At 45.8% G+C, this 25,566-nt stretch overlaps 1 protein-coding gene across 1 annotated transcript in view; it reads right to left on the bottom strand.

The window, feature by feature from the left end:
• Positions 1 to 12,205: 12,205 nt before the first annotated feature.
• Positions 12,206 to 25,566, bottom strand: part of MSL3 (MSL complex subunit 3) — a 37,880-nt gene continuing 24,519 nt past the window's right edge. The window contains exons 5-7 of the mRNA XM_073586147.1: positions 17,603 to 17,702; positions 13,046 to 13,130; positions 12,206 to 12,635 (exon numbers count right to left, since the gene is read on the bottom strand). Of these exons, the coding sequence (XP_073442248.1) occupies positions 12,536 to 12,635; positions 13,046 to 13,130; positions 17,603 to 17,702 (285 nt within the window). The 3' untranslated portion in view covers positions 12,206 to 12,535. The remainder of the gene's footprint in view (positions 12,636 to 13,045; positions 13,131 to 17,602; positions 17,703 to 25,566) is intronic.

The raw sequence follows: 25,566 nt of genomic DNA, 5'->3' as shown, positions 1-25,566 counted from the left end.
TTTATTTACCTTAAAAAAACGCAGACAAATCCACAGGAAAAATGCATGAAAATCCGCACAAAAAAACCGCATAAAAACCGCACAGATTTTTACCTGCGTTTAGATGCAGATTCTCTGCACAAAATTCTGCAGGCAAATCTGCAACGTGTGCACATACCCTTATGATCAAGGGTTAGGGGCCCACTCAGAAGTCTCGCCCACGCTGTGCTATCCCCTAACTATGCCTCTGATCACAAGTCATGTTACTTTAATCAGCAATTGGAAAGATCTTGTGTACAACATACTATAATTCAGTCCAGAATCCTTGGGCAAGTGCGCACGTACACTGCAGTCTCTATCAGGTCTTAACAATGATTGATAATTCAATTATGGAAAAATAATATGATCAGGAGATCGCTATTCCATATGAGGAAGAACAGATTTCATGTTATGACAAAAGAAAAATGATGCAATGCATATCAGACAGTAACGCAAGTCATCCTCCTTATCTATTCTGCTAGACAGATTTGGAACCTGTAAACACTTGTGACCCATGATGCTCAACCGCTTTTAGCTAATTAAAATAGAAGGATTTCAGCTCCGTGACATTAAATTATAATGTTTCACCAACAGTCTATACGATGGATACAAAGGCTTTAGCTATATAATTTAATAAAGCAGAATTACTCTTATGACCAAACAGAACAACGATAAGACAAATGTGATGAACAGTCTGAAAAGATACAGTAGAAGCTGAAAGTGTATTACATTATGGTATGCATAAAATGTCCTGTCCTTACATAGAAATTACAGAACTGAGAACAATAAAATATACATAAGGCCACTTTCACTCGCCAGTTTTCTCATACGTGAAATATAGTTTATGGGTTTTTTAGTGCGCAAGACCTGTTTTTGGTCATGCGTCTTTTTTTTGCAATCCTTTGAAATCCATTTTTTTTGTATGAAGAAAAAAGTTTCTTAGGTTTTTCCAGCCAATAAACAGTATTGAAAGACTACTCGAACAAGGAAGGGAGCTATGTCCTCCAATCAATGCTATGAGGCAGTGGTTTTATGGTGAGTACAAAAATCCTCTTTTCTAGGGCATTTCATTGAAGGACACAGGGAGCCTAGGGACATCCCAAAGCATTCCCACGGGTGAACAACATAATAACAATGTTACAAAAGGAAGACTAGCATTCTCTCAGTCTTATGAGTGATTACGCTCTCTGACCTTTCCAAGACCAAAAAGAGGAGGTGAGAAGATGGATAAAACTGCCTGTACTCTCTGATCCACACATCCTGGACTCTTGTGAGAAAAGGGTATAATAAAGTAGAAATCGCCTTACAGACTGAGATAGCAAGAGGGCTGAAGGTACAAACTGAATCAGCCATCTCAAAGGGAGGCTTCATCTGGAAAATCAATGTCTATTAGCTACTCCCTAAAATGAGACACTATATCCGCCAAGCAAGAGGATCAGTGGATCTACCAAAGTCCACAAGGTAGAAAGTCAGATGGAAAAGAGGATACAAGGTAAAGTGATAATAGGGATTTTGTACACGTCTACTTTGAGGTCTTTGATCTGTTGATCTGTGGTCAAAGATACTACAAAAGTGACTCTTCTGCATTCTGCATTGTAGAATAGAAATTCTATAGACCCCTGTTAAAATGCAACCTATAATCTGTACAATTCAATTGAAAAATATTTAGAAATTGTTTAAAGGTGGAAAAATAAAAATAAAAAGCTAAAATAATGTGGCTGCATAAATATCCACACATCCTTCAAGTAATACTTTGATGAGGTATACTTTCAATTTATGACATTGTTCAGTCTTTTTGGATAATGTATTAGCATGGCACATCTAGAATTGGCAATCTTCATCCACTCTTCCCTGCAGATTGTCAGATTGTGGGGTCAAATCTATAGACCACAAATTTGGTCTATAGATGCTCCTGCTCTCCCAGCTTAGGATACTGAAATGTCTCTAGTAGAGTGAGCCCTAATGCTAGTTGGGGGCGCTGTTTTCGGACTCATAAGACAGGGAAATCGTGAAGTAACCCATCTGGCTAGGGCTGCCATTCTTTCCTGAATGCGGAATTAATAGGTTTGAGTCTTGTCTCCAGGCCTTAGAAGTTTCCATGTAACACATCACTGATCTCCTTATGTCCAGGGTATGAAAAAGGCTCTCTTTATCATTGCTAGGATGTTGACAGAACGATGGGAGGACAATCTCCTGGTTTTCATGGACAGCAACTTAATGCTAGCCACTTCCTGTGGTTTGAAGGGTGATTTACATAAGGCACCCAGCACTAGATTCAGGTACCATGGTGGAACAGTTGTCCTAATTGTGGGTCTCAACCTGGTAGCAGCTCTAACTAATCTCGTAACCCATGGGTGATCTGCTGGAGGGTAGTCTAGGAACATGATAAGGGCCAAGATCTGAACCTTTAACGTGCTGGGTTTCAAACCCATATTGAATCCTATCTGGAGGAACTCCAGGATCTTAGGGATATCCGGACGGGATGACTCTGAGATGGATTCTCCGATATATGAGCAGATCTTTATCCAGACTTTGAAATAGATGACTGACGTTACCGGTTTCCTGCTTGCATAGTTATTACTTTCTGTCAAAGTCCCTTGGAGCTTAGGGTTTGCCTCTCAGGATCCAGGCTGCTAATTTTAGAAAGTGAGTGTCCTGATGTAGAAGCAGACCCGGAGACAGCAGGTCGTATCTTTAAGGTAGGAGAACTGGATCTTGTAGGGCCATGTGGCATAACAATGGTAACCAACTTCTCAACGGTGTTGTTGAATCTTCCTTAGGACTCTTTATATAACATGGAATGAGGGGAATGCATAGAGAAGATCCACTTCCCAACTTTGGGACAAGGCATCTCTTCTAGGTTGTCCCCTGGGTTTAAAGAAAAGAATCTCACTACCTTTGCATTCTTCTGCGTTGCAAACAGGTCGGTGCTTGGAATCTCCCATCTCTGGGTAAGCTAGAGAAAAACTTCCTGATTCAGTTCCCATTCGGAGGTACAAAGTCTTTCGCTGCTGAGGAAGTCTGCCACTCTGTTATCGGAACCCTTGAGATGGAAATAACTGTCCCCTCTGCCCATTGGAATATTAGCCCTGCCAGGGCCTGTATGAGTCGGCCTTTCTAACCTTCCTGATGATGCAGGAAGAACACTGTGATGACATTGTTTGAAAAGATCTTAATATGATGATTCCTGATTGTATCCTGACATTGTTGCAAAGCCTCCCATACTGGCTTCAACTCCCTGTAGTTGGATGACCGTCCTTGGACTTCTGGGACCCATGTACCCTGAAGGTACCGACCTTCCACTTCTGCTCGCCAGCCTACCTGGCTGGCATTGGTGGTAATACTGATGAAAGGGAAAAGATCCCATAACACTCCTTCCTGAAGTGTTCTCCAAGACGACCGCCATGACAAGGAATCTTTCAGGCTTGCCGAGATCCTCATACTTCTGTCTAGACCTGATGGACGCCTGTTCCAAGCAGACAAGATTGCTTCTTGCAGTTGATTTGAGTGGAATGGACTCCAGCTTCTGAGTATCTGGTCTCAAATCTGACTTTTCCCAGTTGATACGCCAAACTAGAGCCTAAACAGTTGTGACATTTGGGCATTGAATGGCAATATTGTGTAGGTAACATAATACAATGTAATCAGTCTTCAGGTTTACAGGTACAGATGTAGCAAACCAGCATGACACGTGCAGCATTATACACCAGGAAGTAGCAAAATGTAGCCAGTGTATGGCAGTACTTGTGCATGGAATGGCCATGTTCTATTGGCATTGCATGGCAGAAGACCCCAAGGACACTTCCATTTTCTCAATAACTGTCAATCACCATAGAATGATACTAGCAAGAAACGAATAGCTAATAAAGCTAGCCGGCTAGTGTCATGTATATCTGTAGACATTTAATTTTAAAGAAGTCTTATCTACCATAGCATGTAGAAGTGTGAAATAAAAAACTCACCACCACATAGAATAGCAGGCGTGCAGTATTTATCAGCTAATTATTCTTACTGGAAGGCAGTCACGCCCCAGAATGGTTTCCCTTCTCTTTCAAAGTTCTTTTTGATCTTAAAAGAGACCTCCAGATCAAAATGTAAAAAGGGGCAGATCTAATATATAAAGCTGAATGTGTGTGTGTATATTTGTTTGTATGTATGCGCGTGTGTGTGTGTGTGTGTGTGTGTGTGTGTGTGTGTGTGTGTGTGTGTCCGGGATTGGCATCTGCACTGTCGCAGCTACAGCCACAAAATTTTGCAGTCACACGTCTGGACCCTGAGAGCGTCATAGGCTATGTTGTGAGGTGAAATTTTAACCCCGCGCGTTTCAATTCACCAAACAATTTTGCCCTTAGGTACATAATGGGGAAAAAGTGTATGCATGTATGTGTGTATGTCCGGGATTGGCATCTGCATCGTCACAGCTACAGCTACAAAATTTTGCACAGTCACGTCTGGACCCCGAGAGCGTCATAGGCTATGTTGTGAGGCGAAATTTTAACTCTGCGCATTCCAATTCACCAAACAATTTGGCCTATTATTCTTATCATTTCTATGGTGTTATCGTACTTCTGTAAAGCTGGAAATAACACAATTTATTACCGTGCCAACACAGACCACCCTCTGACACAGACTGCAGGGGGAGCCCAGTATCACACAGGATATGATTAAACACACAGCTCAGCAGTCAGTATCACACAGGATAGGATTAGATACACAGCTCAGCAGTCAGTATCACATAGGAATAGATCCACAGCTCAGCACACAGTATCACACAGAATAGGATTAGATACATGGCTCAGCAGACAGTATCACACAGAATAAGATTAGATACACTGCTCAGCAGTCAGTATCACACATGATAGGATTAGATACACAGCTCAGCAGAAAGTATCACAGAGGAGAGGATTAGGTACACAGCTCAGCAGACATTATTACACAGGATAGGGTTACACAGCTCAGAAACAGGATGTGCCAAAGGAGAGGACATTTTCATTCCAAGAATTCCAATCATTCCATCTGATTAGTTTTTTGATTTTAAACGCCTCCAGTTTCCAGTTCAACTGCTATTTGCAATGTCCATTAACAATGCTCAGGGACAGTCCTTGAAAGTAGTAGGGATCGATTTGCAACCTCCATGCTTTTCTCATGGTCAACTTTACGTGGTCTGTTCAAGAGTTGGAACTGCCAAAAATCTGTTCATCTTTGCACCGAAAGGAAAAACCAAAAATCTTGAATGAGTTGAAAATAAAATACTATCAATACTTGGGTAATCGTTTAATTTGTGTTGCAAATCTGTAGTGTTGAATATATGATGTGAAATGTTTTTATGTGCAATATAATCATTATAATTTGTTATAACTAACCACAGTTGGTTACTATGCCCAGGCAATGCCGGGCTCTTCAGCTAGTTATATAAATTTGTAATTGAGGATAATGTCATAATTGCCGACCTGTATTAATACAGAGAATCAGCTATGGTGTAAAGTCCTTTTCACCACTCAAAAGACCCTCAGGGGTTAAATGCTGAATATAGCCTATAGAGTTCCCCAATTAGAAGTAAAACATAACCTTTAATCAACCATTAAAAAAAGACAGAACACACAAAAAACATAAAAAGTGCTCGTGCAAACCAGTGCTCAGTAAAAAATGGTTTGGTCTCACCATCAATGACGGACATGCTATCCCAGCATCACAACGTATCCAGCTGGGAAAACCGGATTACTTACCGGTAATACTCTTTTGTAGAGTCCACGACAGCACCCACTGAGAGAGGGGATCCGCCCCTAGGAACAGGAAACCTACAGAGAGATAAATGGGGCGGTCCCCCTCGCTCCCTCAGTTTGTATTACAGAGAACGGAGGAACCGCCATACATGTTTTAGTCAATTTTAGACATTTCATCTATCCTTATACATATATATTCCTCTATGCTTGCTATAGTTATCTACATCTTAAGTCCTAATTCTAATCTCCACCACCAAGGAGAACCACTTGTGAGAATTTTATGGGCGGGAAGTGAGCGGGTGCTGTCGTGGACTCTACAAAAGAGTATTACCGGTAAGTAATCCGGTTTTTCCTCTTCGCCACGACAGCACCCACAGAGATTTTCAGAGATTATCACTTGGGAGGGCACACAGTGTTAAGGACAGATCTACCAAAAGTCAAATCCTCGGTAGAGGACAAATCTAGTATATAGTGACTATAGAAGGTAGATGGAGAGGACCAGGTTGCGGCCTTACATATTTGTTCAATTGGGACGTTCGCCCTCTCGGCCCAGGAGGATGATATGGCTCTAGTAGAGTGCGCCTTAATACCCTGTGAAGGGTCCTCTCCATTTGCCGAATACGCCATTGTGATTGCATCTCTGATCCATCTGGACAACGTGCCTGTTGTAACTCTAGCCCCTTTCTTGTAACCCTGGAAGGAGACAAAAAGAGACCTACTCTGCCTCCAGGGACTGGTCCTATCTAAGCAAGCACAGCTCTTTTTACGTCTAAGGTGTGATATTTAACTTCCTCCTGAGTTGTTGGGTTCTCATAGAAGGAAGGCAGGCAAATCTCCTGAGACCTATGAAACTTAGTAGCACGTTTGGGAAGGTAGGACGGGTCTGTTTTCAATACTAGTCTGTCCCGTGTTACTGACAGGAACGGAGGATCTACTGATAGGGCGTGAAGATCACTTACTCTTCTAGCCGATACTAAGGCTACTAGCGTAGCAGTTTTTAATGAAAAGCATTTCATTGATGCTGAATTTATGGGTTCAAATGGGGCCTGAGTGAAGGCATCCAAAACAAGGCTAAGGTTCCATGCTGGTAGCTGAGGAATATGAACTGGCTCTGACCGCTGACAAGCGGAAATAAACTGGGTCACCCACTTATTACCTGCCACGTTGTAGTTAAACAAGGCTCCTAGGGCCGATACATGTACCTTTAGAGTATATACTGAGAGCCTCAACTCTCGGCCCTTCTGAAGGAATTCTAGAATGGCCGTAATGGGTACTTCACCGGACAATCTTACTGGGTGAAAAGCCAGGAATTTTCTCCACACCTTAGCATAGATTCTTGTTGTGGATTCCTTCCTACTTGGCAGAAGGGTATTAATTAGGTTTTTTGAGAAGCCTCTCTGCTTCAATAGTTCCTTTTCAAATTCCAGGCCACTAGGCGCAGGGCTTTGACTTGTGGATGGTAACAGGGTCCCTGTGAGAGAAGGTCCTGGTGTAGCGGCAGAATCCATGGGTCGATTATTGACATGGCTCTCAGCCATGAGAACCACGGCCTCTTGGGCCAAAACGGGGCTATCAAGATGACCCTCGCCTTCTCCGGTCTTATTTTCCTGACCACTGTTGGTAACAGAACCATTGGAGGGAAGGCATAGGCTTGCCGGAATGTCCAGGAAGCTTGGAGGGCATCTAGTATGTCTGGGTTGTCTGCTCTGTAAAGAGAAGCAAACTTTTTTACCCGTCTGTTGGCTCTGGTCGCGAACAGGTCTATTTCTGGTCTGCCCGTTTCGCCGCTATCATCTCGAAGATGTGCCGGCTGAGGACCCACTCGCCCTGATATAAAGTTTGGTGGCTGAGGTTGTCTGCTCGAGAATTGTCCACTCCTCTTATGTGGAGTGCAGACACGGAGTGAAGATGCACTTTGGCTATCTCTAAGATTTTTTGTGAGATAGACATCAATGGTCCTGATCGCGCTCCCCCTTGCCGGTTTATGTACGCCGCTGCGGTGGTATTGTCTGATTTTATCCTTACTTGGGTTTCTTTTAGCTGCGGGAGAAATTGAGATATAGCATAATAAATTGCTGTTAGTTCCTTTATATTAGAGGAGCTTTCTGCTTCATGCTCCAGCCACTGGCCCTGCACCATCTCCTTCTCCAGGTGGGCCCCCCACCCTGAGGGACTAGCGTCCGTGGTGAGTACCATAGAGGGAGTAACCCACCACTGAACTCCTTTTGACAAATTGGTGGGATACAACCATCAACCTAGGGGGTTAATAACTTTGGGCGATAGGGACATCTTCCCTTCCAACCGTCCCCGCAGTCTGTCTCCTGTAAAATAGCCCACTGCAATTTTCTGGAGTGGAATTGGGCCCATTGCACTACCGGTATGCATGATATTAGGGACCCTAGCAAGGACATATCCTGTCTCAATGATATTACGGGTTTTCCAGTAATTTTCCGTATTTTACTAATTATGGCCTGCGCCTTAGCATCTGGAAGAAAGCATTTCTGACTTACGGAGTCTACTTGAAGGCCTAGGAACATCTGACAGGTTACCGGTCTCAGCCTGGACTTCTCCCAGTTGATTAGCCAGCCTAATGTCTGTAGGGATGAGACAATATCAGCTATTCTTTTTTCACATTGGGAAACAGAATTTCCTACTATGAGCAGGTCGTCCAAGTAGGGGACCACTAGGGTGTCATTCAGCCTTATATATGACATCACCTCCAACATCAATTTGGTAAACACTCGAGGGGCCATAGATAGTCCGAATGGCATCGCCGTAAACTGGAAATGTTGAATCAGACCTTTGAACCAGACTGCTACCTGCAGGAACTTCAGGTGCTCTTGGTATTTGGGGAGATGGTAATAGGCATCCTTTAGGTCCAAGACTGCCATATAGCACCTGTGGAACAAGAGTTTTAATGCTGAACGTATCGACTCCATCTTAAACGGCCTCAGCCTCAAGAACGTATTAAGCTTTTTTAAATTTATTATAGTCCTAAAAGAGCCATCTGGTTTAGGGACTAGAAATAGGGGAGAATAAAAGCCCTTTCCCTTCTCGTCCCCCGGGACCTCTATCAGAACACGTTTAGTTAACAGTGCTGCAATCTCCATCTCCAGTGCTTCCTGCTGTGCTTGGGACTTCATGGAAGTCAATAGGAAGGAGTTCGGCGGGTGCCGAACAAATTCTAGTTTTAGGCCTGATGAAATGATGTTAATGGCCCAGGGGTTGGATGTAATTTTTCCCCATTGGTGGCTGAATTTTAGTAGTCTGCCACCTACCGGTGTACTGGTGCTAGCGGAATCTGTCCCCTCTGAAGGGACGTTTTCCAAAATAGGCTGCCCCTCTGTTTGGGATCCTTATTGCCCCAGCGGTCCTGAGGTCTGAAATCTTTTTCCCCAAACGGAGGCTTCCTGAAGGCTCTCCTGTTAAAGGGAATATACGGGTTAGGGAAACCTTTCTTCCTCTCACCCGCTTTCGTTAGGATCTCGTCCAGCTCCGTGCCAAATTGTGCTATACCCTGCCGGGGTAAGTACCTAAGTTTAGTCTTTGTCTGTGTATCTCCTCTCCACCCTTTCAACCATAAGGCCCGCCGGCCAGAATTGGTTAGCCCTGCTGCTCTAGCAGATAATTGGAGAGAGTCCGCTGAGGAGTCAGACAGGAAAGCCACTGCTCCCTTAATCAGGGGAATAGAGGAAAGGAGCTTGTTTCTGGATACTCCGCTTTTAATTTTTCCCTCTAGGTCATCCAGCCACGCCAACATTGACCTTGCTGTGCACGTGGCTGCTATTGTGGTTTAAAATCTGCCGTGCACGCCTCCCAGGATCGTTTAAGAAAGGTATCTGTCTTACGATGTAATGAGTCAGCCAACGTCCCTGAATCTTCCACCGGCAGGGAGGATCTACGAGAAGTAGAGGCCACTGCCGCATCTACTTTGGGGGCTCTTGACCAAGATGTTAACTCCTCATCGTCAAATGGGTATTTACATTTTGAAGTTAAGGGGAGGAAGGTTCTCTGACCCTGTTTCTCCCACTCCCTCCTCACCAGCTCCTTTATAGCTGGGACTACTGGGAAAGCCCGGATCTTTCTCTGGGAAATGCCTGCGAACATCATGTCTTGCGGAGTTTTGGGGTCCTTAGTCTCGGGTAGCCCCATGGTATTTCGGACAGACTTAACTAAGTTATTGACACTGTCCGTAGGGAAACAAGTCTGTTCCTCCTCCTCTGAGGAAAAGTATTCCTGGGATCTATCCGAGTCTAGTTCCCCAGTTTCTGACGGCGATCCCGATGCCGGTGAAGCTTTTCCTCTCCGTGAAACTATTCCTCTGACAGAGGAGTGACCCCCCCAGACTACTGGAGCTGCCCAAGGCCAGTAGCTCCACTCTAATTATTGCTCGGATATCCTCTTTCTTCCCTGTGGATTCCTCCTGTAAGGTCTTTTCAATACAAGACTGGCATAATCTCTTAGGGTGGCCATCTGGGAGGGGCCGAGAACATAAGGCACACTCTATTTTTCGCCTTCTCCGTTCTTTTGGCCTAAAAGGGGTATGGACCAGAAAAAACGCCATCAGCTGTAAGTCTGACTAAAAACACTCACCCGTTAATCTCGTCAGCAAACTACCGGCTGCGGGGTCCGCGACTCAGGCTGAGGCGAGGTGTGGAACGATTTTTTCTCTTTTCGTTTCTTTCCCAAGGCTTCCTCCTGCCTGGAATGCCTGCTGGACTCCTTTCTGGAGCTGCTGCTCCTTCTCGTAGTACCGCTTTTTCTACTGCCATGTGGGGATTCCCCTGGCTGACTTAACGGGAGCGAAACCGGGTCGTTTGTGGACGACATGGTTGCGCACTGCTGCAGCATTAACCGGGTCCTTTTATGCCGCTTCCTGGTTCTGCCTTTTTTTTTTTTCTTCCTTCCAGCTCCACTGCGCATGCGCAGCTGCTCTCCCGCTATACTGCTGTCTTCCTGTCTCATCTGACCCCGGAAGCTGTTGCTCCACCTCCGAGTCGCCTCAGCCTGGAAGCGCCGGCATCCTGCCCATTCTGCTCGTCGCTACCCCTTGCTTACCAGGCTATACGCCGCCGCAAGGTATGTCCCCGTCTTGGTGCCAAGCAGCGCTATCAGCGCGAGATCAGGATCTCCTGCTTCTCCTCATGGCCTCGCTGTCTCAGGGGGGCGCGGAGGCCAAAATTCCCGGTGCCGCGCTCACGTAATGCGTCCGCCCTGCTCCCGGTGGGGGTGGGGTTAGCCTGCCCCATAACCCAGTGAGCCTCGGCACTCCTTACCGCGGCCTCACATGCATTACCAGCCATGGGGGGAACCTTCTCTCCGCCCGACGCTGCCTCCAGTCCTGGGGCCCCCGCTGTTCATATTATGCATGCGGGCGGCTACCAGACCAGGCATCCTCTTCTGCAGATTCCCTTCTAGGAACAGGAAACCAAACTGAGGGAGCGAGGGAGACCGCCCCATTTATCTCTGTAGGTTTCCTGTTCCTAGGGGCGGATCCCCTCTCTCAGTGGGTGCTGTCGTGGCGAAGAGGATCCAACAATAGGGGCTATAACACAAAGGGATAGGGATGTAGGTGTGTAGTATTTACCTAGGCTCCCTGTCGTGCCCCAGTATTGCTCATGTCCTAACAAGGACAGGCCCAAGTGGATCCTATAGTGGACACCCACAAAGATGAGGGGTTAAATACTCCCTTTATGTGTTATATCCCTGATTGTTGGATTCTCTTTTCCCAGCTGGATACGTTATGATGCTGGGATAGCATGTCCGTCATTGATGGTGAGAGCAAACCATTTTTTACTGAGCACTGGTTTGCATGAGCACTTTTTATGATTTTGTGTGTTTTGTCTTTTTTAATGGTTGATTAAAGGTTTTGTTTTCCTTCTAAATGGGGAATTCTCTAGGCTATATTCTGTTTTAATAAAGCCCTTGATTTGTAATGCATTAACTTGGTTTGCTAAATAATAGCTAGGCCTGCATTTTATAAATCTTGAATGAACGACTGAGGATATTCCTGAAAAAAAAAAAAAAGTTTCATAGTGTACAGCTGGATTCCTTGGCTACTAGTGCCTGCCTAAACCCTGGCCAAGAGAGTGCACAGTACTTGTATTCCAGCAGGCGGGTTAACTCCAAATATCCCAGCCACCTCTTGCGAGCCCATTGATTTCTCTACTCACCTCACTCGCTGACAAGCTGCTGTTAGAAAATCTTGCAAAATCACCAGCCCCCCCACAACCATCAGCAGCTTTCAGTGCAGTTCTGCTAATCAGGACTCTGTGAGTGCATTCAAATATCCAGTTAGCTCTATGTATAAAGACAGTGATAACAGTGCAAACTCAGAACTAACCACTGATGGCCTAATGTGTTACAGTAGACCCTGTGCCGAGACTTCTGGTAAAATAACAGAACTGTAGTTTTTTGTAGAACTAGAACGAACAATAAACAATAAAAAGAAAAAAAAAACCTCATGTCATCAACACAAATTTTATTTAAAAAAAACACAATTGAATGTGACTGTTCATAAAAGCAGGCAGAATTTGAGAATAGTTGTGAAGTGACTATAGGAAAACCCATTTTGTCTCCTGTTTTTTTTTTTTTTTTAACCAAAATTGTTGAGAAATAATATAGCAAGAGTCCTTGGTCATCTGCCTGATGCTTGTTTAGTACTCTGCTCAAGTCCATTTCACAAATTCACATAAAAAAAAAAAAACTTTCATAAAATATACAACAAAACTGATGAGGCATCCAGAAAGTTCACAAAATAATTGAATCAGGTATGACCAGACTGAATTGTAACGTCAGTATATAGCACGAGGATTTTTAGTGCTATAATGGGCCTCATTGGCAGCCACATACGCCGTCTCTGGAAAGAAGTCTTCATGATACTCCGCAAGAAACCTGAAAAAGTGAATTGCTTAATTAAAAACGCAATAAAAATGTGGTAGGCACACACCTGACATGGAGGAGATGGCACTGCCAAAAGGGGCTGGGCACTTGATTTTTTTTTTTTTAAACCAGTAGTAGAAGAAAGCAAAGTTCTACTGAAGTGTTAACGGCAAGTAGGAGTGGAGCCAATAGTACAGGGAATCCATGACACTGTCTTGTACTTAAAGGAGTGGGCATCACGCAAGTGTTAAGCTACCCCTTTTCTGCACAAATCATCTAGGAGAACAGATATAAGGCGAAAATGTCAATATGCTTTGTTAAAATTCATTTGTTGACTGTTAAAATATACAAAATGTTAATATAAATTTTGGAAAACAAGTTTAAGCTACATACTAAGCAATGATTGAGGGGCATGCACATACCTTAGAAAAAGTTCAAAGTGCTTGAGCAAAACTTTCAAATTTTTCTCTGCAAAGAACATCTTTCCCATTATTTCAGGAAGTTTCACTAAAAAGTAAAATCAGATTTTTTTTTTTTTTTTAGCACAACACTTGCATCTTTACCTCCATTTCAAAGTTCCAACATATTCTAGTGCGAACACAGAAATCAGTAAATCACTTGTTTTCTCCAAGACATGTAATAAGTTTAGTACATTAAAATACCCCGTCTTGTTACATTGGCAGTAACCAGTCCCAATAATAACCCCTTCATGACCGGAGCTTTTTTCGAATTTTTCGTTTTTCGCTCCTTCTTTCCAGAGCTTTAACTTTTATTTTTCCATTAATATGGCCATGTGAGGGCTTATTTTTTGCGTGACGAGTTGTACTTGTAAACAACTCCATGGGTTTTACCATGTCGTGTACTCGAAAACGGGAAAAAAGATTCCAAGTGTGGTGAAATTGCAAAAAAAAGTGCAATCCCACATTAGTTTTATGCTTGCCTTTTTTGCTAGGTTCACTAAATGACTGACCTGCCATTATGATTCTCCAGGTCATTACGAGTTCATAGACACCAAACATGTCAAGGTTCTCTTTTATCTAAGTGGTGAATATAATATATATATATATATATATATATATATATATACACACACACATACATACATACACTCACTGGCCACTTTATTACGTACACCATGCTAGTAAGGGGTTGGACCCCCTTTTGCCTTCAGAACTGCCTCAATTCTTCATGGCAGAGATTCAACAAGGTGCTGGAAGCATTCCTCAGAGATTTTGGACCATATTGACATGATGGCATCACACAGTTGGCGCAGATTTGTCGGCTGCACATCCCTGATGCGAATCTCCCGTTCCACCACATCCCAAAGATGCTCTATTGGATTGAGATCTGGTGACTGAGGAGGCCATTTGAGTACAGTAAACTCATTGTCATGTTCAAGAAACCAATCTGAGATGATTCGAGCTTTATGACATGGCGCATTATCCTGCTGAAAGTAGCCATCAGATGTTGGGTACATTGTGGTCATAAAGGGATGGACATGGTCAGCAACAATACTCAGGTAGGCTGTGGCGTTGCAACGATGCTCAATTGGTACCAAGGGGCCCAAAGAGTGCCCAGAAAAAATTCCCCACACCATGACACCACCACCACCAGCCTGAACCGTTGATACAAGGCAGGATGGATCCATGCTTTCATGTTGTTTACGCCAAATTCTGACCCTACCATCCCAATGTCGCAGCAGAAATCGAGACTCATCAGACCAGGCAACGTTTTTCCAATCTTCTACTGTCCAATTTCGATGAGCTTGTGCAAATTGTAGCCTCAGTTTCCTGTTCTTAGCTGAGAGGAGTGGTACCCAGTGTGGTCTTCTGCTGCTGTAGCCCATCTGCCTCAAAGTTCGACGCACTGTGCGTTCAGAGATGCTCTTCTGCCTACCTTGGTTGTAACGGGTGGCAATTTGAGTCACTGTTGCCTTTCTATCAGCTCGAACCAGTCTGCCCATTCTCCTCTGACCTCTGGCATCAACATGGCATTTCCGGCCACAGAACTGCCGCTCACTGGATTTTTTTTCTTTTTCGGACCATTCTCTGTAAACCCTAGAGATGGTTGTGCGTGAAAATCCCAGTAGATCAGCAGTTTCTGAAATTCTCAGACCAGCCCTTCTGGCACCAACAATCATGCCACGTTCAAAGGCACTCAAATCACCTTTCTTCCCCATACTGATGCTCGGTTTGAACTGCAGGAGATTGTCTTGACCATGTCTACATGCCTAAATGCACTGAGTTGCCGCCATGTGATTGGCTGATTAGAAATTAAGTCTTAACACACAGTTGGACAGGTGTACCTAATAAAGTGGCCAGTGAGTGTATATATATAGTGCAATTTTCCGAGAACTATAGAGTCTCCACTTTTCGTGATCTGGGGTTGGGTGATGGCTTATTTTTTGTGGATCGAGGTGACGTTTTTAATGATATCACTTCTTTTGATCGCCCGTTATTGCATTTTAATGCAATGTCACGGCGACCAAATAAAAAGTAATTCTGGCGTTAATTTTTTACTCGCTACGCCATTTAGCGATCAGGTTAATCCTTTTTTTATTGACAGATCGGGCGATTCTGAACGCGACGATACCAATTGTGTGGATTTTTTATTGTTTTATTTTGATTGGGGCGAAAGGGGGGTGATTTGAACTTAGGGTTTTTTTCCAAATTTTTAGACTTTTTTTTTTTTTTTTTTTTTTTTTTTAACTTTTGGCATGCTTCAATAGCCTCCATAGGAGGCTAGAAGCATGCCACACTTAATCGGCTCTGCTACATATGGGCAATGAGCAGATCTCCCATATGTAGCAGATTTATTGCAATGTGCCTGCAACAACCATAGGGGTCTCTCAGACCTCTGGTTGTCAAGGCAATGAGTCACCAACCCCCGATCACATGACGGGGTCGGCGATGCGCTCACTTTCAGCCCGACGGCTTGAAGCGGTAGTTAAATGCCCGCTGTCAGCATCTGACAGCGGGATTTAACTAGTTAATAGGCACGAGCGGATCGCGATTCCGCTTGCGCCTATTGCGGGCACGTGTCAGCTGTTTATAACACCTGACATGGGGCTTTGGGGTGGGCTCACCGCCGGAGCCCATCTCAAAGCAGGGTTGTCTGACCGCTGACGTACTATCCCATCAGCGGTTAGAACGGGGTTAATGACAAGTGTTTGTGAGCATGTGCAGTATGATGATTCTCTACTGCACCATTAGAAGGGGTTGTCCAAGTAGTGGAAAACTTGTTTCATACCCCACACTTGGCCCCAATACAAAAAGCCTCTCCCATGCCGGTGCCATTCTAGCACTCGCATTCCCACGGCCCTTGTGCGGTTATTATGACACGTGAGCCTGGCCCCAAATCAGCACTGGCGTCGCTGGCCCCACCAGCAGACAAATCAAACATCAAGAGGAAGTCCGGGCAGCAGCTGCTCTCTGTTCCTTCTGGATGTTCGATTGATCCGAAGGCGGAGACAGTGACAATAGTGCTGGATTCAGGCAAGGCTCACGTGTCATAACTGCACGAGGGCCCCGGGAACATCAATGCCAACACTTTTTTTTTTGTGCCAAACATTAAACGGGTTTTTCCCAAAGTTCATTTTAATCAATAGATCCTGGAATAACTTTCACAATTAGATGCTTTTAAATACTTCCTGTGGTGATATAATCCTATAATTGTCCTTCTGCTGTGTACTGTGTAAAGGCTGTGTCTGACCGTGCAGGGACTTGGTCTGATCATATCACAGCTCCTAGGCAGGGGATCAAGCAAAAGAAAGTATACAGACATTACAACAGGAGATCGCAGCTGCTGCTTTCTGTGAGATAAAGCATTTCACTGCCTGTTCTTAAATAATGTTTTACTTCAAAGAAAACATCAGCTGCGATCCCATGCTGCCCTGTCTGTATACTCTTTCTTCCTCCTCTGCCCAGGAGCTGTGGTATGATCAGACCATATTGCCTGTTAAGAGTGCTGGACATTGCCCAAAACCACTGTGATTGGCTGTTCAATTCAGAACAGCCAATCACAGCGATGATAGTTGAGGGAGGAGGGGGGGCAGCGCTACCCCCCTTGACGATGACACCCGGTGCCCTGCCGCACGTTTCAGCATGCACATTAATGTGATCACTGCCGTTGCGGAGCTGCATTAAAGCTAGGAAGCAAACACCTACTAACCTGGACATATGGATATCTTTAAGGTTGTGAAGCAGTTGAAGAAACACACACACACTATTAAGGTATAGACAGATTGTGCCACTGACCACTTGTTGCCAAGACTTCATCCAGCGCAATGGCCAGTTGCCGAATGATTGTGAAACAATTAAGATCCAATTAGACTGCTGAGAGAGAGAGTGTGTGTGTGTGTGTGTGTGTTTGTTGGGTGGGTGGGGGGGGGTGGGGGGGGGGGGGGGGGGGGGGGAGAAACTGGGCCTCACTGTCTGGCTGCATCCTTTATACAAAGCCAAACAATAAGGCCGGGGTCAGACTAGTGTAAAGCATGCGGTATGCTAATGACCCACGGCTCCTGCTCTGCTGCAAGCGGGAGCCGAGTGTCATGCTACTGTGCTCCAAGCATCTTGCACAGAGAGGATCGGAGCACAGCTGCGGAGGAGGCGGAGAAACTAATTTCTCCATCTCCTCCATTGCCGGGTCAGCGTATATCACACAGCCCTCCGATGATCTCCAAGTGATGTGCGCTGTGTCACTCGCACCATAGGCTTATATGGGTGCGAGTGAGCTGAGACTCGGCCGAGTGTCGGTGACAATCGCAGCATGCTACCATTTCATGTGCACATTAAAAATGGCCGAGAAAAAAAAAAAACAAAAAACGCTAATGCCTCAGACTAATACTGGTCCGAGTGCTTTGTGATGTTTTATCACAAAGCACTCCTCCGTATTCATCGTTAGTGTGTCCTCGGCCTAATTATGTATTCTGCTCGTTTTGGCTATTGAAGCATTTTCTCTACATAACAGATTTTTCTTACCAAACAAACGAAGCAAATGTTGTGACCCATAGACATAAGAAGGAGGTGGCGGATGGTCACTTTGAGGATAGTTTTCTGGCATTAGTCTCCAAGACAACACCTGCAGGCAGAAAATATATTATGTTATTAGATGCAAACAGATGTGTATCCAACCGGGTAACATTCAAGGGAACCCATCAGGTTTTCCCAATATAAAGTAAGGCCATCAACTTTAAAATGCCTCTTTTACAGCAGTCCAGGAAGCTGTATACAAGTCCTCAACACCTCTACAGATCCAAATAAAATACCTTTTATTATCTCTCCATATGGAGGGGACCCGTTTGTCGCTGGTGTTGCTTTGGCACCTCCCCTCTCCCTGCAAATCAATGTCCTGCTTGCTCATGTGGATGACACATCCTAAGTCATCCACACAGTGCCCCCGATCTTGCTCCTAAGGAGTAGTTGCTGTGCCCTACTGAGGGCAGAGTAAAGTACAGGAATGCACATACGCCATGAGGCCAAAAAGTGCTGATGATCCGCTAGTAGAGCCGTCGCATGCATATTACAGTACATTGCTCTGCCTTAAGAAGGGCAAGTACGCCTGTGCAGGAGTGAGACTGGGGCACTGTGTGGATCACATAGAACAAGTCACCAACAATGCAGGGCAGGAGGATAACGATTGCAGGGATACTGGAGGCAACAAATCAAGACAAAAGAATCTGACCATGCTGAAGGTGGAGGGTTGTAAAACTGGCGGCAGCTGTAGTTTATATTGGTAAAACCTGTTGACAAAGAAAACCAGTCATGCCGAAAATAGAATGATATGCAAGCAGGATTTGTTTATGGAAACGTTTTAGTATAACTTCCATTTTACTCATTGATCCCTGGTATTTGCGTGCATACCAGTCCAGAGGGTGATTCTATTCACTGAATGCATGCAGATAGCTGTCAAATCAGTAAATATTCCATCACCGAGTAGGGCAGCCCACTGGACTCAGGTTTACAAATAACAGGTTTCAGTGAATAAGAAGCAAGTTATTCCAAAGAGTCACAGCACATTGCATTAGCTCAGCCATTAACGATCAGGTACATAGACCTGCTATATCAAGACATATACTGCAGAGTCCTTGCATTACTTCTTACACAACTTTAGCCCGCTTCCTCTGATAGAGATTATATATATACTAGATGTGTGCCCGATGCTATCGCATCAGGAGGGCAGTAACATCACGATGGGGGCAGCTTTGTGGCGCTGGGGGTGGCGGCCCACCTACCTCTGTGCAGTCATATCCAGCAGGAAAGACAGTGTTTTGCAGCCTGTGCTGGAGATGGTGTGCGGCGCCACCAGAGGGTGGTCGCACCCAATCTCCAGCATAGGCCTTAAGCCGAGGCCTTTCCTGCCGGCTGTGACTGCACTGTGGGTGGGCAGGCAGCGGCGGGACCCGGCGCGTGTAGTTAGGTGGTGGGTCCTGGCAGGGGTTCAGGGGAGGCATCCCTCTCATTACTCCTCCCTCATTGCACCCCTCTCACAGACGGCAGGAAAGACCGTTTTGCGGCCTGTGCTGGAGATGGTGTGATGCGCCACCAGAGGGTGGCCACACCCAATCTCCAGCACAGGCCTCAAGCCACGGTCTTTCCTGCCAGCTGTGACTGCACGGAGGTGGGTGGGCAGGCAGCGGCGGGATCCGGCACATGTAGTCAGGCGGTGGGTCCTGGCGGGGGTCCGGTAGCAGCATCCCTCTTATTATACCCCTCTCGCTATACCCCCTTCTTTACACCTCTTTCACAGCCTCGTGATCGCAGCGGCTGCCTAGATTCGAGTGGCAACTGGATCAGAGCAGTGGCTGGGATCCAAGCAGCGGCCGGGATCCCAGCGGTGGTGTTTTCGCAGCAGCGTTTGGGATCGCAATGGCAGCCTGGATCCCAGCGGCAGCCTGTATCCGAGTGGCGGTCGAGATCACAGCGGCGTTCGGGATCGCAGCTGCGTCCTGGATCCGAGCGGCATCACTTGGGTGTTCCAAAATGGGGGTCGGCGTTCTTCCGATGCGGTGAATTGTGGGATTCGGGGACATCCAGACGGGAGTGAGATATATATATATAAATAATCTGAACCCCATTGAAAACCTCTGGAATGTAATCAAGATGATTAAAAATAATGTTTATTCCACAATATATTGATTTATGAACTCTTAAAACATTAGTTTTAAGATGAAACTGAATGGGAGGAGACACAGATTAGATATTAGAAAAAACTTTTTGACAGTTAGAGTGATCAATGAGTGGAACAGGCTGCCACGAGAAGTGGTGAGTTCTCCTTCAATGGAAGTCTTCAAACAGAGGCTGGACAGACATCTGACTGGGATGATTTAGCGAATCCTGCTTTGAGCAGGGGGTTGGACCAGATGGCCCAGGAGGTCCCTTCCAACTCTACGATTCTATGAAGCATAAAAATGAATATATCTTTAACGATCTATAGTATTGTTGTTTCTAAATGAGTATGAACTTGCTTTCTCTGTTCCTTGAGGTCTGAAAGCACTAGGTTTTTTTTTTTATATTTTGACCATTTCTCCTTTTCAGGAAAAAAAAAAAAAAAAAAAAATCTATTGCTTGGAAATTCAGAGACATGTCAGAAGTTTGTAGATTAAAAGAACAATTTACATTTTCCTCAAAAATATAGACCTATAAAGAGAAAAATCAGACAAACTGAACATTTGAAAATGGTCTCTTAATTTTTGCCAGAACTGACAGATTTTAGTGTACTCACCGTAAAATCCTTTTCTCCGAGCCAATCATTGGGGGACACAGTGGGTGTTATACTGCTGGCCACTAGGAGGTCACTAAGTAAACCAGAAAAAAAGATAGCTCCTCCCCTGCAGTATACACCCTCTCGCTGGCTGAGATTTCTCCAGTTCGGTGAAAAAAGCAGTAGGAGCATAAACAGTCAATAATAACCATAACTAAGTCAAAGCCTAAGAATGCTACAGTTAGCCAATAGGCTAAACAGGGTGGGTGCTTTGTCCCCCAATGATCGGCTCGGAGAAAAGGATTTTACGGTGAGTACACAAAAATCCCCATTTCTCCTACGCCTCATTGGGGGACACAGACAGTGGGACGTCCCAAAGCAGTCCCTGGGTGGGGAGCATAAATCTACTAATACCCCATGTACCACTGAGTCAACAGTGAGGTACTGCCGATTGCAGGCTGCATCCACAGAGGCCTGAGAATGAAGTAGGCAATGTTTTTAAAGGTATGCAGGCTGGATCAAGTCGCAGCCTTGCGGACAGGCCTGAGAATGAAATTGGTAATATTTTGTAAAAAGTATGCAGACTGGACCAAGTCGCAGCCTTGCAGACCTGTTCTGCCGAGGCCTGGTGCCGAATGGCCGAAGAGGCGCTCACTGATCAGGTAGAGTGCGCCTTAATCCCCACTGGGACAGGCGCGTCCCTGATACAGTAGGACTACTTAATCACCAGGTGAATCCACCTGGCTAGCGTTGCTTTGACACGGCTAGACCCTTCCTATGCCCCTCTGGAAGCATGAACAGGGTATCTGACTTGTGGAAGGGAGCCGTCCACAAGATGTACCGTCTCAGCGCCCTAACCACATCCAGGGTGTGGAGGGCCTTCTCAATGCGATGCACTGGCGCCGGACAAAAGGAAAAGGCAAAACATTTTCCTTGTTGAGATGGAAGAGGAGACTACCTTGGCAGGAGGGACGGGGACGTCCTGAGAACTACCTTTTCCTGATGAAAAATTCAGGAACGGAGAACGGCAGGACAGAGCTGCCAATTCCAAAACTCGCCTGATTGACGTAATTGCCACTAGAAAGACCACTTTCCAAGAGAGGATGGACAGTGACACGTCCTGCCGCGGTTCGAAAACAGCATCCTGTAAGGCCTCGAGAACCAGGTTAAGGTCCCATGATTACAATGGCCTTCTATAAGGAGGCGCCACATGGGAAACTTCTCTGAATGAACATCTTGAGAAACGACATTGATCCGGAAGAGAAGGTAGAGGACCAACCGGAATTGTTGCGAGAAGATAGAAAACTCATTGGCTGTTGGTTGCAAAACGGCCGAACAGCCCCTATTGTTGAGGAAGGAATTTACTTTTTCCCCCCGGTAGTATCGGAAATGAGTTGGTCCAGTTTCTCTCTAAAACAACGACCCGTTTGAAAGGGGAGAGAAGACAACGATCTTTTAGGTGTGGCATCCGCCCGCCAGCCGCGGAGCCATAGGGCTCTTCTAATGGAGATCACATTAGCGGCAGTTTGAGCCGCGCAATTGGTGGCATCAAAAGAAGCGTCCACTACAAAGTCAGCTGGACGAATTATCTGCCCGGCTACAGTGGTTGCCTCCGGAGGAAGATTGGTGCCTTGAAAGGAAGTAATCAAGACTTCTGCTCAAGCGGCCATTGCCTTAGTGACCCAAATTGCCGTGAAAGATGGAAAAAAAAAAACACTGCTCTTGAAGCTTCAAAAAAAAAAAAAAAAAAAAAAAAAAACTAAACGGGCAAGGTAGTCAATTTGACAATCGGAGGGGTTTCTGACTGAGGAACCATCAGAAACAGATAGGAGTGTTTTAGAAGCAAGACGCAATACAGGAGGGTCTACTGGAGGGGACTGTAACCAATGCTACATTAGGTCTGGATGAAAAGGGTATTCAGCCTGAGTAGACTTTTGCCCTGTGAACCGCTCATGTGGCCGGTCCCTATGTTACTAGACGGCTGGTATATAGCGTGCGCACACGCTAGGTTTCCTTAAATGAGATAGGGTGTGCTGGAGCGGGAATATTTTCCTCATCCGACCTCAGAATCCTGTTGACTGATTCCATAAGAGTCAAGCGACTCTTGATCAGTTGGGGGATTCTGAGGGACTGACGTGTCAGATTCAAATTCAGAGCCGTGCTCGCTGTGAACCTCAGGAGAGGGCGAGCGAGAGACAGGAGTCGCTGAGGCGCTGACTGTCCCTTGGACGAGTATGGCCCCTGCTGGGGGACAGTTCCTGGCCGACGCCAGAGCCCTCCTCGGGAGGTAAGGACGCTTTCCCTGGGTCAGAGCCTCCACCGACTGTGACAGGGACACAGCCCACTCAGGGTTACTAAATGCAGGAGGCTCGTCAGCAGCGGCAGCGAGGGACTTTGGAGCGCGGGTCAGGGCGCAGTCCGGGTCGCAGTCCGTGCATAACGGATTAGTCTGTGCACTGGGTAAGGCAGAACTGCAAGTGGTACACACGGTAAAAAACGCAGTGTGCTTTTTAACAGCCCGTTTAGCCTCCTTAGATTGAGGCATAGCGCTCCTGAAAGGGTTATCGGCAGAGACTGTCTGCAGCTGCAAGGAATGTGCCGTGAAGAGGTTAAGCTTTAATCTGAGGGCAGATGCAGCTTACCCGGCCCTGTGCTGGGTCCCCCGGGAGGAAAAAAAAAAAAAAAAAAAAAAAAAAAAAAACACGGTGGCCTTGTGGTGTCACCCGGTATCCGGCTGTCCAGAGCAGGCATAGCGCTCATGAAAGGGTTAACGGCAGCTGAAGACATGGCCCCCGAGAATAGAATTGCGCGTTTCGTAAGTAATGAGAGGCGCCAAGAGGAGGGGGCGGCGACGTTAGCGCGGGCAGCGCTAATCAAATTGCGGCCTAGTAGGCCGGAAAGGCCAGGGACTAAATTTTTGGCCTACCCGCGGTAGGTGCCGGGGGCGGAGAGAAGGCGGCGCCATTCAAATTGCGGCCTAGCAGGCCAGAGAAGCCAGGGACTAAATTTTTGACCTACCCGAGCGCCGAAAGCAGGGGGGGGGGGGGGGGCGCGAAGGACCGCTGACGTTAAGTCAGCGCTTCTCCCGGGGGGCAGGACCCGACCCCATACCTCCACTCCTGTGCTCAGGCAGGTCATCGCTGTCTGGGTCTTCTTGTCTCATTCTCCGGGCGATGTAGCAGAGCTGGAGGAGGTCTTAAAGGGGTATGCTCAATCGTAAGGGAACCATCGTCAGAGGAATCAGCCCCATTCGTCGCAGGAAAGTGTATGGGGAGGTATACTCCGCGTGCTTGCCTGTTGTTGGTTCGGGGCAGAGCGGGCCGTAGAAAGGAACCGTCGCCCCCTTCACTCCGTTAATGAAAAAATAAATATAAATAACGGTGGGGTCTGAAACCAGACCCAAGTGCCTCCTACAGACACTAAGCAAAGAACTGGAGAAATCTCAGCCAGCGAGAGGGTGTATACTGCAGGGGAGGAGCCAACTTTTTTTCTGGTTTACTTCGTGTCCTCCTAGTGGCAGCATAAAACCCACTGTCTGTGTCCCCCAATGAGGCGTAGGAGAAATATATCTATCCATCTATATCTATATATAATCTGCAAATAACATCTGCCCGTGAAGATGAGGGCAAGGTTGGGGAACTGTTTGGAGGCAACTGAATGCAATTGCTGAACAGCTGATGCATTACTGATCTAATGCATCTCACTATGCATTTTACCCCCTCCTTGAACAGTTCAGATAAAACACATGACATTGTCAAGAATACTGAAATAATAATAAAGTGATATTAATTATGCGAAAAGTGTTAGCCACTTTAACCCCTTTCTGTCATGTGACGTACTATCCCAGGGATGGGATAGTACGTCACAGCGATCAGCGGTGCCCACGTGGTGAGCGCCGCGGTACAATGTGTCAGGGGCGGTCACGGACCGCCCCCGACACGTTAACCCCTTGCACACCGCAATCAAACACGATCGCGGTGTACCGGGGGTTAAAGGGAAGCATCGGCAAGGAGGGGGCTCCCTCCGTGCTTCCCTGAGCCCCCCACAGCAGCGCAATGTGCAGCGCTGCTGCGGGGGGCTCCATCCCTGCAGGGGGCTCCATCCCTGCAGGTCCCCGAATCCAAGATGGCGACGGGGACCTTCGGGGGCCTGCAGGGAGCTGGCTTCCTCAAGCCTGCAAAGCGCAGGCAAGGAGGAAGCCTTGTGCAGTGCCTGTGACAGATCGCTGATCTGTCACAGTGATCTGATCTGTGATGTGACAGATCAGCGATCTGTCACAGGACAGTGATGTCCCACCTGGGACAATGTAATGAAGAAAAAAAAAAAAAAAAACCCGATAATTAAAAAAAAAAAATTATTCCCTAATAAATTCTTTTTTTGGAAATAAAAAATGTACACATTTTATATCGCCGCGTCCGTAACGACCCGCCCTATAAAAAACTGTCCCATTAGTTAACCCCTTTAGCGAACCCCTTAAAAAATAAAAACGATGCAAAAAATAATGATTTATTATCATACCGCCGAACAAAAAGTGCAATAACGCGCGATCAAAAAGACGCATATAAATGTGCATGGTACAGCTGAAAACATGTCGTCCCGCAAAAAACGAGCCGCCATACAGCGTCAGTGAAAAAATAAAAAAGTTACAGCTCGCAAGCCTCGCAGAATAAAGCGATGCAAAAATTATTATTTTTTATATAAAATTGTTTTCACTGCATAAAACCGCCAAAACATAAAAAAACGACCTAAATGAGATATCGCTGTAACCGTACTGACCCGAAAAATAAAAGGGCTTCATAAATTTTAGCGCACGCGGAACGGTGTAAACGCACCCCCCAAAAGAAATTCATGAAACGCTGGTTTTTGTTCATTCTGCGTCCCAAAAATCGAAATAAAAAGCGATCAAAACATGTTATGTGCCCGAACATGATACCAATAAAAGCGTCAACTCGTCCCACAAAAAATAAGACCTCACATGACTCAGTGGGTGAAAATATGGAAAAATTATAGCTATCAAAATGTGGTGATGCAAAAACTAATTTTACAATAAAAAGCGTCTTTTAGCGTGCGACAGCTGCCAAACATAAAAACCGCCATAAATAGTAAATCAAACACCCCATTATCACCCCCTTAGTTAGGGAAAAATAATAAAATTAAAAAAATGTATTTATTTACATTTTCCCATTAGGGTTAGGGCTGAGATTAGGGTTAGGGGTGTGTTGGGGTTAGGGTTGGAGTCAGA

Source organism: Dendrobates tinctorius, unplaced genomic scaffold (assembly GCF_039654945.1).
Source record: "Dendrobates tinctorius isolate UK_male_01 unplaced genomic scaffold, ASM3965494v1 ptg000091l, whole genome shotgun sequence".
Taxonomy (NCBI): domain Eukaryota; kingdom Metazoa; phylum Chordata; class Amphibia; order Anura; family Dendrobatidae; genus Dendrobates; species Dendrobates tinctorius.
This window is presented reverse-complemented; position numbering and strand designations above follow the sequence as displayed.